The sequence below is a fragment of the Symsagittifera roscoffensis genome, chromosome 4 (assembly GCF_963678635.1).
Source record: "Symsagittifera roscoffensis chromosome 4, txSymRosc1.1, whole genome shotgun sequence".
Lineage (NCBI taxonomy): Eukaryota > Metazoa > Xenacoelomorpha > Acoela > Convolutidae > Symsagittifera > Symsagittifera roscoffensis.
Genome location: NC_087065.1, coordinates 51,366,223 through 51,379,410, shown reverse-complemented (window position 1 = coordinate 51,379,410; position 13,188 = coordinate 51,366,223). Strand labels below are relative to the sequence as shown.

The following is a 13,188-nucleotide window of genomic DNA, read 5'->3' as shown; positions in this document are numbered from 1 at the left end:
GTGGATGCCTTTATTTTATGTGTATTTACTTTTGCAGATTAATTCCGGGCAGCATTTGCCCTGTGCATATAAGTGTTATTCATGGGGTGGGTTTAGGAAATTAGACAAGAAATAAGACGATCAGAATTAACGGAATTCACACAATAACTTGCGTGAAAATTTGTTTACAGACTTAAATTAATTTTTGGCTGAGTGAATACTGGTAGTCCGTAAATTCCTTTTCTTTACGGTCGTCTTATTTGCTTGTCGTCTAACTTCCTAGGCCCCGTTATTCATAGCTAGCTAGAGGAAAAATCTCAGCATATCAAAACCAGTCATGCAAACAAAAAATTTATTTATCCGATCTAATCTTATTTTTATTTACATTAGCTTGTTGAGAGATCTTATTTACAAACATTAATCAACTACAGATGATTAAAAAACAATTACAAAGATGAGCATCATTTTTTGTTTCTTCGAAAAACTTTTCACATTTTAATTAATAGGAATGATATCGGATGAGCACAGTTCACAGGCTATGGCATCTTTGGAGTTCAAAAGGTCGCAGTTAGGACAAGGATTGTAGAGATTCAGATCCACCTGCAGTTCAGCGTGACACTTTTTGCAAGTCTTGCAGTTCACTACAAACTCGCTCACATCACCGCAGTTTGTACACTTAATCATGAATGTATGACTCACACTTTGGGGGTTCTTCGGCACATTCAAATTCGCATTCGGACTATTCGCAGTTGCGTCTTCCGAAAGGTCTTCGTCCAAAGCGACAATAGAATGGGTTTTATTGGGCTTTTTGGAGCATTTTTTACCCGCAGCATGTACCGCGCAAATATGGCAGTACTTCTTTTGGCAAAAAGAACAAATAAAAAGCGCCGGCTCGCCGCTCATGCAAGACCCGCTGGCGGCGTTGGCACATTTTGGCAAGGAATTTAGCAGAGACGAATGCGATGAATTGTGTCGAGGTTCATTTTGCATCTGCATTGCCCTGCTCGAACTAGTTTGCAGCAAAGATTCGACTGATCCACCTCGCAGATCATTTAACTGATGTTGACTTTGTTTCTCATTTGACCTGGGAGTTTTAACGGCAGCCGTTTTCTGTTTCTTGCTTAATTTCTGACTTTTCTGAGTCGTCGTAGTTTTAGGTCTAGCTCCACCGGCTGAATTAGATGCCGAAGTTGCACTTGCAGCTGTAGATGTAGACACTCCTTGATCCACACAGCGATTGGGCGTTAAGAAAAATGGAGCACATGAGTTTGCTCCTGAGACCAAGTTCGAGGAGCCTTGACTTTCAGCATTTCTGGTCTCTCGTTGTCTTTCCGAAGGAGTGCTCGACTTGTGATGATGCTTCTTCCTTCCCGCTCCATTCTTTTTACTTTTCATCAAGTTCATCCGGTTTAACAATTTCGTCATCGTTCCAACATCGCCGTTTTGGTTTTGGTCTCTAGACGAAGACACACCATAATGTGCGTATGTAGGTTCAACTGGCACATCATTGCGGAATCTGTGATGCGAATGGTGCATTAATGTAGGATTCATTAACTGGAGTGCAGCCTGACTCTCAAGTGATGAGTTCAAATCAAGATGACTTGGTATCCCATTGAAGAACTGACGTTGGCGACAATGTGACGAGGATCCTCTTGGGTCATGTCGTGCTCTATGGTTAGTCAAAAACGGGTTTTCGTCGTCTTCCTCGTCGGCTGAGTTACATTCTGAGCAACTGCACGACATTGTGTCTCCACAATCACAGCTATAGTACGGTCCGTCGTAAATGTCATCGGGATTCGGCAGCAAGGTACTCGGTTCTTCGGAAGAGTCCGAGTTATAATGCAGATTCACGTCGTCGTTTGGCGAAGGATTCACCGTATGGTAGGCTGATCCATATACATGGTAAAGAGGACTTTCGTCTCCTCGATTTCCTTCTGAGTAGCCTGGACTTCCAAGTTCTGACATCGGATGCTGCTGCAATGTATCGGGAAGTACTTGGCCGATGCTGGCTTGTGATGCCGGTGGGTTAGCTTCAACTTCTCCGTCCGAAACTTGTTCGTATATTCGACCATCATCCGCATCTTCGTCGCCTGACTGGACAGAGGGTCTGGCAATATCGAATGAGGCCGAGTCAGGTGATGCTTGTTGCGTTGAGGATGAACCAGAAGAGGAGTTGGTTCCATTCGCATTTTGTGAATGCGAATTACTTTGGTTCATTGATTCCTCCAGTGTGGCACGAGCACTTGAAAAACAAACTCAAATTTTAAATTATTTCCAATGGTTGAATCAAGGATGACATTACTGTACTCTGACAAAAACATATTGCCATGATTTGAGCAATAGACAGTAGCTCCTATACTTCCTACAAATAGGTGAAGCGGAGCTTCGCATCACTTGCGATACAACACAAACATTGCAAGCTATATGATAGAGACGGGATCCACTTATTCAAAAATATATAAACAATTCGAATGATTTTCAATTTGAGGGAAATGTCTAGAAACAAAATCACCACCGTTAAATGAGCAATCAAAATCATGTACAGAGCAGAGCGGCAACTAAAAAGACAACTGTTGAGCCGAAAACAAAATCGTTGTCATTAAAAAATTTGAACTATTAAAATTCCAGCATGAAAATCAATTTTTGCCCCTCAAACGACGCAAAATAAGGCGACTAAGCCACTATAATATAAACCCAAGCCGATATAACATAAAAATGCCTTACAAAACCCAGAATGGTAAATTTACATATTACGGACGAATTTCAATTATAGTTTATAATGCTTAAATCAGAGGAACATTTCATGCTTTGGAAAGTGAGCAGACAAAAGATAGTCCTACAATTCAAGTACTCTCAGAAAAATTATTTCTACGTATCGATAAAACAAGATCCTGCCGGGACTCAATCTTCAGACCTTAGGATCTCGAAACAATTGAAGGACTAACTTTGTGACTGCGCTTTGAATTTCTTGCATTGCCGACTGAATCGTGGTCAAATTGCTGTTCAACTGAACATTATCTCTGCGTCCATCTTGAGATCCCTGGCGTTGCAATGACGGCTGAATGGCATTCATGTAACTCTGGACAAGATTCTGGGTGATTTGTGACCTCTTTATGGCCGCTTGAGCAGCAGCCTCTCTCGCACTTTGTTGACTCGCAGCAGAACTCTCGCCGTTCCTCTCAATTCCTGAAACTCAAATCTGCATTAGATACGTTCCTGCATAATCATGTTTTCACCCGATGCCACGTAAACTCTCAGACTCACTGACATGCGATGAATTTAAATGATTTTGATTGATGTTTGATTTTCGATAAACAAATTGTTTCTAAGTTCAAACTAATCATACCTTCATCGTGGCTTTGCTCAAACTGCTGGCTTTGAACCGCTCGCAACGCTTCCTCCAGCGAAGATCTGATCTGTTCCATATCTGTCGATGAAAAACTCGCGTTCAACTCTCTTTGCTGACTTCTGACCTGATGCGATGCTGATCTGTGTCTTGCTGCAGCTCTGTTCGTCCTGGCATTCATTGAAGGAAACTCAGAACTCATTTGAGGAACGGGACCACCAACTCCTGGAAAGATTCTATCGTTTGAATTTCCCTGAGTTTGAGCCACAAATCTACCTCTCTGTCTTTGGTTTGAGGCCCTTCGAGCTGGCCTGGAACCACTTGAACCCATTTCCAGGTCAAGACTCGGTGGGTTTGGCATCCACTCCGATCGCTCCAAACCATTTCCCAACCAATTCCGATCGCCAAAGCCATTGTCCGGATGTCTGGAGCTTGAAGCCCCAGATCCGTCAATGATGCCCTGTTGGTCCAAAGGAGCACTAGCTTCTTCCACGGTTCCATGGATCATTATAACGTCGAAGGCGTCGCGAGGTAGGTGGCAGAGGATGTTGTCAATGCAGACAGGTGCCAACTCGCAGTCGGATGATATGTCGGATAAAGCGGACATCTCTTGAATGAGGACGTCTTTCTCTTGCACGACTGTCACGTCGTCTTCGGTCAAAGAGCGAGTGCAAATTCTTTGGGTGACCTCACAGCTACAAGATAAGACAGTATTATTCCTTGTCCTTCATATTAATGTTTTTTGCCTTCAAAAATACTTTTCAAATTCTAGTTTCAGCGGTGTCTTTGCTGCTTGTAAAAAATCTGCATTAGCGCACCACAGCAGCGCAGAGAAGTGGCACGAATGGCGGCTTCCCGAAATTATATTCAGATATAAAATACGAGCAGCCAGTTGGTGCGCCAATAGCAACCAACTGTTCCTACAACAGCAATGAAAATTTTCATACAAATGAAAATGAAGCACTAATTTATAGCGTTGAGGTACCGATCAATGAGGTCTGATATGGTTCTCTCCTGCGACTCCAAAGCAGCTATCTTCTGAGAAGTCTTGCACTTGACCATGTCCTTCAGCTGACCTTCTCTCTTGTGCACCCTCTTCCTCATCGTATCAAAGTGATGAGTCACCTGAATCATCATTAGCAACGTTTAAGCCTTCTTTGTTAAACAAAAAATTAGAGAGGATCTACAAAAGTCTCACTCGTCATCAAAACACACACACACGCACACACATGCACACAAAATATTATTCTCTCGTCGAACGACAAAAATGAGACCACAGAGTAAATAAAATAGTCCGAAACCAATTAGGCCAAAAAAAGGAAAATTGAAAATTTAACAAATCGAGTTGGTAAAATCACAACCCACATACAAAGGAACTTTTGCAACGAGAATGACATTATCTGACCTCTCTTATAGTCTTTTCCTCTTTGTGCCTCACAGCTGATATGGTCTCGATTATGATCTGTCTGGCCAGCAGGAGGTTGTCCTTACTCCTGTCCAGATTCTCCGAACGAGAGATCACTTCTCGTCTGCCTGCTTCTGCCGTCTGAGACACCAACTCACACGAGTGGTTTGCATGTGATCCATAAACTTGACAGTATATGCAGATCAGCTGACAGCATGTCTTGCAATACACTTTCATAGGCTCTCCTGAAACCAAACGGAAGCTAGAGGCTCAGTAATTTAGATTTCGTAGCTCACAAACACTGAATACAAATTAAACAGAAAATTTTAAAAATAACAATGAACAATAATCTGAAGTCATAGAAAAAACATAACTTAAATTTAAAAAAAATACTTTAACGAGCTCGAATCAAGCAAAGAGATTTAATTTATTTATCTTTGAACACTCGAAAAAGACAAAAAAGTTTATAAGAAGAATCTTATTTTGTGATGGCAACAAACCAACTAACCTTCGTGTTCCTGGCATCGCTGCTCATAGGAGGATATGTCATAATTAGAGGAGACCGCGAAGCCCACTGCCTCATTTCCATCTCCAGTACTACTCCCTCCCCTCTGACCACCTGAAGCTCCCGCACCTCTACTGCTCCCTTGTCCATTGGGGGGCTTAGGAGGGGGTCTCTTTGGCATCGTCGGGTTCTTTCTGCCCTGCCTCTGAGAGTCTTCCTCCTGGGCACTTATGATTTCCAGGACCCCGAAGTTTTTAGGCAGCTGGTTGACGTCGTCCATGAATCCGTTGATCAGAGTTTCGTGTTTGCAAGTAGGGCACCTGACTGTTCCTATGCAATACTGACCCACAAGCCTATCAAGACACGAGGTGCAGTAAGTGTGACCACATTGCAAGTTTCTAGGCACGTGTTCGCCTTCCCTGCTGAAGTTTTGATAACAGATCTGACAGCTGAGACCTCTAATTTCTTCCTGCGAAGTGTCGTGGTCTGAGATCTCATTAGAGCCGTTGTTGATATTTACACTGCCTGCGCTATTCGAGTAGGGATTGGTCCCGCTTGCGCCTTGCTGCATGCTCGATTGAATCCTACCACTAGCACTGCCGCTATTCACAGCACCGCTGTTACCTCCGCCGCCACTTAACCCAGACAGGCTATTAGCCGATAAAGAGTGATCCATGTCTGGCAAGCCGGGCTATAAAGGCAATCTTGATAGTAGTCTAAACAAGTCCTGTCGCTGACGCAGAATTCAAGACACCAATTTTACCGCACTATTTACAACTTAATGGCAATAGGTACAATGTTTGCTTACTTGGCAGATAACAAACGATAACAGACCATTTTGCGAGGTACACTTTTAGCAGAGCTCAGTTAAAACTGCTTCTAGTTGGCGTGTGATTGAGAATACAGAAGGTAATACAAACAGACGCACTGCCAAAACAAAGTAACAACAACGGCCTGTTATGCTCACATGAGCTCATAACATTTTCACATCTAAAAGATACGTCACAAAACTTCATACCTGGTCAAACGAAGACAATCTAGTAACCTCAGAAAATAAACAAACATGTTATTATTCATCTGCTGAATTACACTAATCAAGGCAAAATGAATCAAGAGCAGCAAAGTTTGGGTGATTTAAGTAAACCACTCTTTTTTTAAGCAAAACGTCAACATAAAAGTACTAATTGACGTTATTCAATCGGCGCTAATTTATCTAAATTTAAGGTGACAGAGGGAGTTTTTTAAATAAACGAAAACAATTGCCAAAGTTATTCAATCGGCGCTAAATAACTTCAAGATGGGAGTGGCAGTTTTTTAAATAAACGAAAACAATTGCCAAAGTTTTTGATAATCAGCCCAGCTGATAAACGAACGTAACTGAAAATCAAGAAATTTTAACAAAAGTAACCGCTCAACACTTTTTGAATTTTCCAATTATTTTTTTAACTGGGAAACTTTCATGATGCGCGCTTTTTTTTCGTAAATTAGCACAATTTGAGAAAACCGGATCAATTGGTGAACTTCTTTATTCCACTGCGAAATCTAACTACTAAAATCCACGTTCGAACTTAACATCACTCACGTTTCTTTGCGCTGTTTTAATTTTTATAAATGAAGAGCGTAGTATGCCCTTCTTTAACTAAATGAATTTGAATTGAACTTCAATCCAAAAAAGAAACCCAGAGCCCATCAGCAAAAAAACTAATTTGAAATTTAAACACGGAGGCGAAGCGGAGCTTCGCAACACTTGCGATGCAAAAAAAAAGTCAAAAAAATTTCTGAAAAATTATGTTGGAAAAAATTACTTGAAAAAAAATAACTTGGGTCGAAACCTGTTGAGCCGAAAACAAAACTGCTGTCATAAAAAAGTTCATAAAATTTAAAAGTTTTCACGACCCATCCGAATTGAAACACATAATCCCAAACGGATATATTTTGCTCTCAAAATTACGCTAAATAAAATGACTAAGTCGATACAACATAAACTGAATACTAGAGGCCAGCTAAAGCTGGAAATACCTGTTTGATACTTTTGTTTGATATTTTTTGTACTGATGCGGAAGGACAAGGGCAATTTAACTTTTCCGAGGGTCATAAATTCTTGTGTAAAAAATTTAGGGTAACCTCTTATACAGCGAAGCTTCCCACAACCGGTTCTACTCATTGGAATCAAAACCTCAGATTTGCGAGGGTAGTTTTCGAAAAAAAGTTTCAAATGGTAAAAACATCTAAATTTTTACTTTTCTGAGGGTCATAACTTTTTGTGTAAAAATATGGGCGTGATCGCTTCTGCAGGGGAGCTCTCCACAACACGTCCTTTCGAGAAAAACTAAGAAACATCAAAAAACGGTCACAAAATTGATAAATTCACTTTTCGGAGGGTCAGAACTTTTTGTATAAGAAAATATAGGCGTTATCATTTAAGCAGCGGAGCTTCTCACAACTCGTTCTATTCATTGAAACCAAAATCTCAGACTTGAGAAGGTAGTTTTCGAGAAAATGTTTTAAGAAATCCAAAAACATGGGTCAAAATTACCCCACACGCTTTTTCGAAGGCTGTAGAAAGTGCGGTAAGGTAAAAAATAGATTAGGGAAGTATGCAGACACACAGGAGAGTATGCGGACTTCCCACTGGTACCATTTTTTTGAAAATCGGTAGAGTAGTTTTTGAGAAAAACCAAATTTTTGAAGTGAAAAAATTTTCCTAAGCGTCTCGAAAAATACTGAATAAAACAAAAAATGAAAAAACTCAAAATCAGACAAGGCAAATTTACACATTTGTGAAATTCCAGTCATAGTAAAAATTGTTTAAATTGGAACAAAACCCATGCCTTAGAAAATAAATCAATAAAAACTACCAGATAAAAAAATGGCGTTTAAAAAAACGGAAAATGAACCGACAAAAACTAGGACGAAAACCACGAACAGCAAAAAAAATTGAATTTTTTGAAAAAAACAGTACCTGAAAAGAGTTTGAACTAATTTCTGGGGAGAGATACAACTACGGTATCTTTCTCTAGAAGTGAAGATCCCCTAGAAGTGCAGATGTTGTGGACATAATTGTTCTAAGGGGAAAAAAATCTGAAAGGGTAAAAATCTAAAAAAAAAACTAAAAAAAAATCAACTCGACCTAAACAAGTATCTTATTCATTATCACCTAATCATTATCATTAAAACGCTGATGAAAAATTCGCTGTTAGAGAATCATATTTGATTTTTTTCACTGATTTTTAATAGGATTTTTCCACATTTCGGATTAATTATCATTTCAAGCTGTGATGCTTTTACAAAGGACAAAAACTGAGTCATAGCTATGAATAATGGAAATTGCGAATCTTCTTTCTTTTCGGGAAACTTCAACGTAAGACATTAGGTATAACTTAATTATGGAGAGATAACGGCATACGCATTTGAACATAACACGGAAATTTTTTCTGTCAGTTACTGATCTTAACTTCCAAAACAATTGTGGCACATAGGCGAAGCGGAGCTTCGCACCACTTGCGATACAACCGGGGAAAAAACTCGAGCTACCCTACCCCTCAAATCACCCACACACACAATTTCTTAAGTCATCAAACGACACAAAATAAGTCGATAAAATATAAGCCGAAATCATTTAGGCAGAATAAAGTTGTTAAGCGAAAAAGAAACAAAAAAAGAAATTGCACGAAGTCAACTAAAATTACAAACAGCAGAAATAAATCGAAACACCAAACGCAACTAAAATTCTACGATGTGACAATTAATCCGACAAAACTTCAGACAGAATAGGCCGTAAATTTCAACGAAAAAATTTCCCGTTTGAAAAAGAAACAGGTCATGTCAGATTCGAACCCAGAACCTTTGCCGTTCCAGGCGTGTTTGTTACCTCCAGACCAAGTGTGTCGAAGGCGCAAAGAAACTTGAATTCATTATGACGAAAACCCAAATTTACCATTTCTAATTTTGACCATTCTGTGAAAAATGTTATTTAAGGGAACAAGTCTAAAACCACCTAAAAAAAAGAATCGAATTTTTTTTTGTCGATCACACTTGTTTCCAAAGAAAACTGAGGCCAGAACATAAGGCACTACTTGCACAACAACCGACTACATTGGTTTTGTTAAGCAGGGAACATTTGGGATCTTTACAGTTTGAACAACGAAAGACCTAGAACTATATGATGAACCCTCTTTTGTGACGATTGGCCCAGTGCTAATAACGACTTTTTCTTTTCAAATTGAAAGAAAATTCCACTAAATTTCATCTTCAAATCAAGCAAATTGAATGCTTCGGATTATTTTCATAACTGTTAAATAAATAATGAAGTTTTAAAGCACTGAAAGTGGAGTCAATTACCTTTTTCATCAGGCAAAATAAAATTAGAATACAGCACACTTTGATTTATCATTGAGCAGATTTTCAGTGAAAAAAACCGCCAGAAGTCAATTTGACGTCTCCCCCATTTCCTGCTTAGCCAGGTGTTTTGTGAGATTGATCTGTTTTATCCATCAATAATAATTGCACAAAAAAGCGAACAAGATTTTGAACATGAAATCGATGCTAGGTTTCATAGAGCTATACAAGAAAATTGAAACAATAACATCGGCATAAATTCAAAGTAGGTTGCAAATCCTTTCAGCAAAAAAAGCCAAAGCTAGCTCATACCAGGGCTGTAAGGTTTATTTACCTTTCGAAAAAAATTCATTCGTTTTTCTTTTTCTTCATCGGTCAAATTCACCAGACATCCATTGACGCATAACTGAGGCTTCATGTTAGCATAAAACTCATAGTAGCTATTTGTATCTTCATTTTTGTCTAAACTTACTTCTTTCATCGTTGAACTAGAACGCTTCCCATAGGATGTACTCATTGCTGATTTACCCGCATCTATTTGGTTAAACCTCCTTTGATTAGACAACTCAAGTTGCTTGAACTCAAGCTCTGACGAAAGTTTCCGTATTTCACGTTCATATTGCTCAATGGCAGCATGAAGTTTCAATTCAGTTTCCTGACGCTGCTTTTTCAATATATCCACATCAGATGAAGATTTCTTCCGCAATAATCCAATTTCTCCTTTAAGATTGCAATTTTCTTCTTCTAAGGCTTGCAATCTATTTTTGAGCAAAATTTCATCTACTTTACTGTCTGAGGAGCTATCATCCCCTGCGGTTGCTTTTCCAAAACATTGCTGGGTCATTATTTCATCGAGATCATCGTCAAAATCGTCCATTTCAGAGACTGAAAACTATCCTTGTCAATTGATCAGACGAGCCACATGTCAATTCGGAGTGCGGTCTGTATTTAGACAACCGCAAATTCATGCTCGTCAGTAAGCAGAAAAATACCATATTAACCAATCAGAATCGACATGAGAAAGCAAATTTACGAAATAAATAATTATTAATTATTCATTTCTTTCTTGTCTCGATTCTGATTGGTTAATATAGTATGTGTCTGCTTACAGACTAGTCTGAATACGCGGTTGTCTAAATACTGCTACGTAAATTGCGAACTTAATCTGGCACCCAAGGTTGATCATGCATCAAAAGTTCTTGGAAAACATACAAAGAAGAGCGACGCGTCTAGTTATTGGTATAAAAAATCTATCCTATTACGAGCGCCTTAAGGAACTGAATCTATCATCGCTGGAATACAGAAGGAAAAGAGGGACAATGATAGAAATGTATAAAATCTGCTATGGTTTTTATGATAGGAATGCCACTGCGGGACTATTCGAGCGGAATGATAGGGATTCTAGAGGTAACGCATGTAAAGTAGTATGTAACATTCGCCCGGAAGTACATATCGATGGAAAATAGAGCTAAGCTATAAAACGACTGGCCAGCGTCTAAACAAAGCTCTACATGCTTTTCACCGTCTCTACCAAAGCAAGTTCTAAAGATGGTCTTTCTAACATCTGTAACAGTCGCCCGGAAGATACATATCGACGGAAAATAAAACTAAGTCCTAAGACGACTGACCAACGTCTAAACAGCTTTACATGCTTTTAACCGTCTCTACCAAGCCAGTACTTTCGGTGGTCTTTCTAACATCGGGTCGACAAAAACGTTACTGCTTTCGGCTTCGGTCAAAACACTAAAATTATGTGCCAGTCGGTCATATTTGGAAGTTTGACCTTGAGAGAAGCAAAAAACACTTGATTTTGGAGTGAAATTTAATTTTTCAAAATTTCGAATGGAACCTGTCATGCACGATTTTCTCGCGATAACTGAAAATCAGAAAAGAGAAGTCAGAACGATCGAATAACAATCGCGGGAAAGTTGTCAGATAAAAAACAAGTGGGAAATTGCTATTCGCAATTTCCATCATAGTGAACAAGAGTAGAGCTGTCCTATCTGAAATAGAAGACAGAGTATTCCCGAGAGAACAATTATTCGAACTGGACTAGAGTGAACCTTCGACGGAAAGGTGGACAGCTGGAGTGTCCCAATGGTTCACATAAAACTTCATTCTAGAGTTCAAACTTACCTCTGCCATTCAAACTGACAAACATTGAACTTATCTAGTTATCTTAGTTAATTCTAGAGTTGCTCACCCATTTAATTACCTCCTGTGCTTGAGCGCATCAACATGTGAGTCCTTAATTTAAATTTCTAGAGTGTGTTTTATAATTGTTATGTTGAGGTAAGGCGAGTTTTAGGTTGATCCATCTGAAATGGATCAAAGTTCCACTGTCCAATAAAAAGTAACTTAACGGATTGTTCCAACCCGGTTTTTAACGGCGTTCATGTATTTTGGGTATCTAGAGACCTAAGTATGGGGACGTTATTATTTCTAGAGTGGGGGATATTTTGGTAGTAGCCTTTAAGCTGTAACGGGTCGTAGTCTCATGTCACAAGCGAACCGAATTGGCTCCGACTGATTTGAGGTAGAAAAACACAAGAGATAGTGTCCCTGACTCTTGAGCCAATGGTTATAGGGCCTATTTTTCTTAAGCCTCATGTGTGACTACAGTAGACGAATGTTACATAGTGTTTTTATGGCGCTCCTGGGTGTTTACGACATCAAGACTACGGAGTCGAACCCACTTGAGACAGCTTCGGGCTGAATGCCCATTCTAGAGTACCGGCGGTACGGTTCGACAGGAACGTGCAAACTTTCCGGTTGTACCGTGATAGCTTTTTAAGAAAACTCAAGAAAACTTCCTGGTACGCTCTCCGAACGAGGCTTAGCTAACCGAGTAAAGGGGGGCAACTAGGGGGACAAAAACACGAGCAAAAAGACAAAAAGCGAAACAAAAACCATAAAACGAAAAAAGACAGTGACTTTGACACCAGATTAGTTGGATCAAACCTTTATATTAATTAAATAGTATACCCATACTGTTTTACAAGTTCGATCGTTTCGATCAACCTAGCAATTTAACCCAGCAACCTCAATAAGTGCCCGAGTGTGGGGCGTTGTCAAGGGTTTTTAGATAGCTTGGAACTGAGCTGAACCAATAGGAGACTTGACTGGAAGAGGTGACCAGCCGAGTGGGAAAGTGGTTCAGGAGCACTTGAGCTGAACCATTAGGAGACTGGACTGGAACAGGTGACCAGCCGAGTGGGAAAGTGGTTCAGGAACACTTGAGTTGAACCATTAGGAGACTGGACTGGAACAGGTGACCAGTCGAGTGGGAAAGCAGCCAAGAAGGATTTGGCAAATCTCGAGTTCTCAAGTTGGGCAGAACGGGTATCGTTAAAACTCATACTACATTATAGGAAATAAGTGTAAAATTGGATAAGCGATATCCCCCGGTTTTGAGAAACGTTTTTACTTGAGCAGGCCTGGAGACAGGTCTACGGTTTTTTCTTGAGAGGTTTAGCACCCGGCGCTTAAGGTAATTTTAGGCTTAAGAAGGGGGGCTAAAAAAGGGGGAGGTTAGAAGGGGGGCTGGTTAAGTTAGAGGTTGGCTGTTGTAAATTGTAAAAAGGGGAGAAATTAGAGTAACTAATTGGTCGACAT

General features: G+C 39.8%; 1 protein-coding gene across 1 annotated transcript; it reads right to left on the bottom strand.

The window, feature by feature from the left end:
• Positions 1 to 317: 317 nt before the first annotated feature.
• Positions 318 to 6,229, bottom strand: LOC134843802 (uncharacterized). Its single transcript, XM_063860086.1, has 6 exons — positions 5,239 to 6,229; positions 4,731 to 4,975; positions 4,311 to 4,450; positions 3,326 to 4,020; positions 2,925 to 3,165; positions 318 to 2,221 (listed from the first exon to the last, which is right to left on the bottom strand). Exons 1-6 carry the CDS (start codon positions 5,909 to 5,911, stop codon positions 475 to 477), a joined length of 3,741 nt encoding a protein of 1,246 aa, XP_063716156.1. The 5' UTR covers positions 5,912 to 6,229; the 3' UTR covers positions 318 to 474.
• Between the last annotated feature and the right edge of the window lie 6,959 nt (positions 6,230 to 13,188).

What these genes read in the sequence shown, in the direction of transcription:
- LOC134843802 (XM_063860086.1), bottom strand. Translation starts at nt 5,911, where the DNA reads ATGGATCACTCTTTATCGGCTAATAGCCTGTCTGGGTTAAGTGGCGGC. An exon ending in GCGATGCCAGGAACACGAAG is followed by an intron (nt 4,976 to 5,238) that starts GTTAGTTGGTTT and finishes GTTTGGTTTCAG; the next exon opens with GAGAGCCTATGAAAGTGTAT. An exon ending in AGGAAAAGACTATAAGAGAG is followed by an intron (nt 4,451 to 4,730) that starts GTCAGATAATGT and finishes ATGATGATTCAG; the next exon opens with GTGACTCATCACTTTGATAC.